This window comes from Clupea harengus, unplaced genomic scaffold (genome assembly GCF_900700415.2).
Source record: "Clupea harengus unplaced genomic scaffold, Ch_v2.0.2, whole genome shotgun sequence".
NCBI classification, from domain to species: Eukaryota; Metazoa; Chordata; class Actinopteri; order Clupeiformes; family Clupeidae; genus Clupea; species Clupea harengus.
In genome coordinates this window covers 1-6,065 of record NW_024880033.1, presented here as the reverse complement: position 1 = coordinate 6,065, position 6,065 = coordinate 1, and the positions used below count along the sequence as shown (strand labels likewise).

The 6,065-nt window shown below is 39.7% G+C and overlaps 1 protein-coding gene across 1 annotated transcript; it reads right to left on the bottom strand.

Moving 5' to 3' along the window:
• Window positions 1-1,326: 1,326 nt before the first annotated feature.
• On the bottom strand, window positions 1,327-4,071 carry LOC122131144 (GTPase IMAP family member 9-like; the record flags this gene model as incomplete). The annotated part of the gene is made up of 2 exons (XM_042706060.1): window positions 4,026-4,071; window positions 1,327-1,970 (listed from the first exon to the last, which is right to left on the bottom strand). Coding segments are annotated over exons 1-2 (690 nt in total), but the record flags the coding sequence as incomplete, so codon positions are not given.
• Between the last annotated feature and the right edge of the window lie 1,994 nt (window positions 4,072-6,065).

The following is a 6,065-nucleotide window of genomic DNA, read 5'->3' as shown; positions in this document are numbered from 1 at the left end:
TGTCATAGCAGGGGTCAGGATGGCTGGCTGATCTAGGTGTGAGCATGGGGTTGATAACAGAAATGTAGTGGTGAATGACGTCGTAAACCGGTGTTACCCATGAAAGCCATTTGGCTCATCAGGCGGTCAAGCATACCAAAGTCTTGTCAGCCTGTGAGATGTCATTCTTTCATTCTATTATTGTATTATAGCAAACTTTAACATGATATACACATAATCCCTATAGTCTAATGGTAATGATACCGGCTTATTCAAGTCTAAAAGACTTAGTTTTGTTTAACATAAATGCTAAGGCTTGACCCATAAGACATTTGTTCATGAGATGGTAGCTCAACAAAAGAAGATATAGTTCAACAGCACACACACACATGCATGCACGCACGCACCCACAGACACACAGACACACATACACACATACAAACACAGAGACACAGAGACAGATACACAGTATACTAATAGTTATATTATAAACAATAAAACAGAGGTATTGTGTAATATGTGACTATATTTTAGTTTAATCCCAAAACAGCGTGATACATTGAAGACATACAAACACACACACACACACACACACACACTCACAGTAAGAGATGAGAAAGGTGTTAAATCCACTTTGTTAAGCAACTGTGTATACACAACACATTCGGGACCTACTGGAATGACTTCGATAGAACAAAAAAAAAGAAAAAAGTCACCCCATTAGTTGATGGTAGAAAATGGATAGAACATTTGAAAATTATACAAAAAGGTAACCTAAATTCTGAACAAAAAGCCTTAAATGCTCAGTTGAGAAAACAAATTGAATACAAAATTGAAATACCTCAAGAACAAAAAATGATGTGGTGTAGATGGAGGGTACAATCAAATGCTGAAACACAGCACACCTAAATTAAGAGAGACAATCTTGAAATTATTCAATTTAATCCTGTTGTCAGACCCCTTTTCCAGAACAATGGAAAGGTGAGCCACATCACACCAATTCATAAAAAAGGTGACAAACATAAACCTGACAACTATAGAGGCCTCACACAAGGCTGCAATTTAGGGAACTTATTTTGTGCCATCCTGAACAACAGAATAACACAATTTATCTTTTCATCGAAGATATCTTATAACTATAACTGCAGCTCCTACTACCACTGCTAGTCCTGCTGCTCCTGCTGCTGCTGCTGCTGCTGCTACTGTTGCTCCTGCTGCTCCTGCTGCTCCTCCTACTACTCCTGCTGCTCCTCCTACTACTCCTGCTACTGTTGCTCCTACCACTCCTGCTGCTCCTCCTACTACTACTGCTCCTGCTCCTGCTGATGCTCTTTCTCTTTTCTTTCTCTCCTCCTTTTCTCTTATCTTTCTCTGCACCTCCTTGTACATCTCACTGGTGTAGTTTGCTCCCCCATTCTCCTTCACCATGGCCTCAATTTTCTCCTTTAGCTCTCTGACCTGAGTGCTGTCTTTACTCTTATTGTTGAAGACATGATATCTACCCCCAAAATGTTCAGTAAGAGATGAGAGTTCAGGACTTTTGCACAGAAAATCCTCCACTGGTTTCCCCTCCAGCACATCCCCATGAGTGAGGAGCACTATAGTGTACTTCAGCGCCCCCTCACCAAAGTTCTCCTGGATCCACTTCACAGCATTCCTCTCCTCCTCTGTGAACCTCACATCTAATCTGATCACCAGCAGGAAGGCATGAGGCCCAGGGAGAGACAGCTCAACACACTTCTCCAGCTCACGCTTCAGCTGTTTTGCAGACATCTTTGTATCACACAATCCTGGTGTATCAATCACTGTAATTTCTCTACCATTCACTACAGTATGTTGATTACTGCACATTTTAGTCACAGATACAAATGAGACATCCACTTTAAAGGCTTTCCTCCCCAGGATGGTGTTTGCTGAGGCACTCTTTCCAGAACCAGTTTTACCCAGAAGCACGACCTTTAGAGAAGACACTGTGGAGGAAACAGTAAAAACTATTAAATGGTTTGAAAGGAGCTGTATTTGTATGGGTTACAGGGTGACAACATTTACTCAGCCTAATGTTCCTAAGAACATATGGCAATGCTGTCATGAGGAACACTACTCATGGAATAGTTTAATTTAATTTGGAATGGAATAAAGGCAATGGAACAGGTTTGGTTCTAGAATTAGTTAGATCTTGCAGATCCAAAACTGTATTGTATTGTCATCTGCTTCATGTGCACATGATGCTTGATCCTAAGTATTTAAGCCAGGGAACGTTGAAACGTGTTTATCTGTAGTGATTACAGACTACAAAATAGGATAGGCTAATAACCTTAGTGTCACGAATCTGGCAGCGATTGCCAAGATTTGGGACATTGGCGGTCTCTGGTGGTCAATATAACACTGTATTTTGATATGGGGCAGCATGGCAGGCATTCATTTATCATGAAACCATGTAACACTGCAATGCCTTTTGTCCACAAGAAACACAAACGCATTGCGTCCACAAAATTATGAAAAGAGTACATTCTTTCGTGCAAGGGAAACAAAACAAATGATTCATGTCATGCACTAAAATGTCTGTTGTGCTTTACATTTTGTGTACAACAAGCTGAAGGCACACCTTACTTTGTGGACAAAATTAACTTGTTTCATAGACAAAAGTAATTATGTCAACGTAATAGATGTCTTAGGCCAACCTATTTGCTTTTGTGGCATGAAAAGTATAATGTGCTATACTTTGATAATACATTGTGAAAGAGTATGCTGTTCTTCGGCGAATTCCCTTGGTTCAAGTTAGTTTGTTCAGAGTAAGAGACTTGTGGAAGACGGCTTAGCGAAAGAATACATTTATTCCGACACTAGCCACAGTTACCTCGCCACAGCACACTCACATGCCACAAGGCACGTCTTCTTCTGTGAGGACAGTTTTCAGTTACGAGGAAAGTGTTCTTAAATTACAGAAATGTACAGTTCTTATAATGTAGAATTAACATATTAACAATGACATAGGTTAATAGGAAGGGGGTGGGTGTGTCTGAAGGTTAAAGGGGAGGTGCGCCTGACCAAGGGCTATAGCCAGGTAGGGCCATATAAATGCCAATATGTTTGGCTTCAACCATCTTGTCATGGCTGTAGACAAAATCCAACAATCAGAGTCTAATAGTTCTGGCTCCAAGACACACAAAAGCCAGGAACCATGTCTGATGGCTCTCAACATAGACAAAAGGCCAGAAGCCAAGCCTGATGGCTCTGGCCTGGTGCTATTCAAATTGAGATTCGGGGTCTAATTGAAATGTGGTCTGGTATGTGAAATTATGGTCTGATATCTGAAATGCACCTAAATCTAACAATCGCCATTAATATTCCTGTGGTAAAATGGTTTTGCCATATTTCTGAAAGTGTGATGTGGACAAAAGGTCTTTGGTCCAATACCAAAGCAGGTTATATTATGAATGTTAAAATAAACATACGTACATTCTAGAAAACGAACCAATTGAAGAGATCAGCGCACAACAATGAATATACTTAGAAGCATGCAGACTGATGAAATGAACTGAAATGAAACCGGTTTTGTCAGCTTGCTCTGTGAAGTGCACTGTAACACTGTACAAAAAAATCCTTTAGACTAACAAAGACAGGAGTGTTTTAGATTAATCACACTAGTGTGTACTTAGTGATTGATTAGTGATCTAACCATATGAATAGTTGTTTTTATCATTTGACACAAAAGTTAGATTTTCAAAAGGGGTAAGTGAGTTTTGAACGCAATTCAAAAAGGAGATTTGTGGTGTTCTGCATTTTGTGTGTTCAGTTTTGTGAACGGCGTTGACTTAAAAATAAATAAATAAGACCTAATTTCAAAAATGAAAATGAAAAAGGCAAGCAGTTGTACAAAAAAACCTGTAATACAGGTTGAGAGGATTGGCCACTGTGGGAAGTCCCCAACCAATAGCACAAGGACTTAAACATATTTTCCTGTGTATAACTAAAATACAAAATCAGCAAAAAGACTTTACACATATATTGCAATTTGGAGGTGTGGTGAAGGTCATTTTTCTTACGGTTCTTTGGTGGCTGAGCTTTACTCTTCTCCATCGTAGCCTCCATCTTGTCCAGCAGTTCCAGTCTCCAGCTGTCTATATATAACCACACAAGGGTTGAAGAAATGGTTGAGAGATCCATCTATCTCTCTCTCTCTCTCTCTTTCTCTCTCTCTCCCCCTATCTCTCTCTCTATCTATCTTTTTATCTATAATAACCCTATCTATCTATTTATCTATCTCTCTAAAATGAGGCAGGTTTGGTTTCAGCATTTGATAAAAGGGGCAAAGAAGGACCCCACTACTGCAGCGCACCTAGAATGCTTCCATATTTTGTATCTTCCTGCTGTTATTCATATTATTATTTGGATACTTGGCCTTACTTACAAGAGTGTAGTTGTCCTGACAAGAAAAGTTCTCTCAAAGCCTTCCAATGGTGAGTTCTTGCTGGAAATGATTGCTTTCTGTGTTTACACCCTACAGATGCACCTTGGGTGTGACCATCCTGTCATCTGATGCTATTATAAGCCTATCATTTTCACATTCATACTAAACCTGCTTAACTAGTAAACTGTTTGCTCAATGTAACAAATATAAAGCAAAGCTAAATTTCTTTAATGGATAAAAATAATGACGTCTGGATAAATACATCAGGTGTTTTGTCTCTAATCCAGAACACTTGTCACGCCACGTCACATCACGATAATATCAGTGTTGGTGTCCATTGTTTGATGAAGTTAGTGCACAGCTAAGGGTGATTCTATAATAAGAATGGAATGTGCTTTGTCAACATCACAATTATTTCCTGTAAACCGCTCCTCTTCATAGAAAGAGAAGTGAGAGGCGGAGAGGTAGAGTCACGTGTTAGCACTGAAGAACATGACAACAAATGTCTCTTTTGGCCTGAGTTGCATAGCCTCAGGCGCAATGCGAGTGTCTCTGTCCGTTTCAGGGCCCGTCCACAAGGAACCTGGATTGCCTGAATCCGGAAAAGAAATGTTGTCGAATGGGTCACTGAACCTGCAACCTTTTGAATACGGTCTCCAGAGTGGGTAGATTCGAACCAGCCAGCGGTTGCCAGCATTTAACTTACAGGATGTCCGTAATGTAAATTATGCAGATAACCAAACATAACTACACAGACTATCTGCCCTTACAAGGTAGTACAAGGTACAAGGCTGATACTAATGATAATGATTGTTTCATATTTCTCACAAGGTCTTTCTATAAGCTATTCATCACATTGTGACATCTATCTTTGCATGAATGAACAGGACATGGCTAAATGCTTACAACAAACAAACTTTCCGACCAGCAAAATCTTTTTATCTTTATTAATTCAGGCCATAGCCTACAGCAGAATACAAAACACAAACAAACAACCGCTGTAAAACACATTATATATGTATGTAGCATTGTTACTGTAAATTAACAGCTGATGAAATTGTGTGTGTGTGTGTGCGCGTTTGTGAGTGCATGGGTTACGGTCTTCTTTAGCCTCCGGGTGGCGTAGTTCTGTTTAGGTTGTGCCTGCTCTTTTAGGTTTCAGGTGCGGCCTATGTTTGGGGTTGGAGCCGTTCCATTTATAAACCGTGTCCTGCCTGAGTTGCCTTTGTGTTTTTGTCTGTGTTAACCTGTTAACCCTGTACTGGCTGGTTTATTAAACTCCCATCTCCCTAGAATCTTTGTGTCGTCTGCCAATCACTGACACACATCCTTTCAATGATTGGTGTTTTTTTCTTGCTGGCAAGTGTTCCATTCTGGGTTTGGTTGTTATTATTATTATTATTATTATTATTATTGAGAGGCTATTTAAACCCTACAGATGTGCCTTGGGTGTGACCATCCTGTGATATAATGCTATTATAAGCCTCTCAATTTCACTCACAGTCATACTGAACCTGTGTAACCTGTATACTCAATGGAACAATAATGAAACAAATCATCATTTATTTAACTTAAAAAGTGTGTCCATGGTCACATCTGGATAAATAAATCAAGTCATTTGTCTCTAATCCAGAACACTCGTCACGTCACGATAATATCAGTTTTGATGTCCATT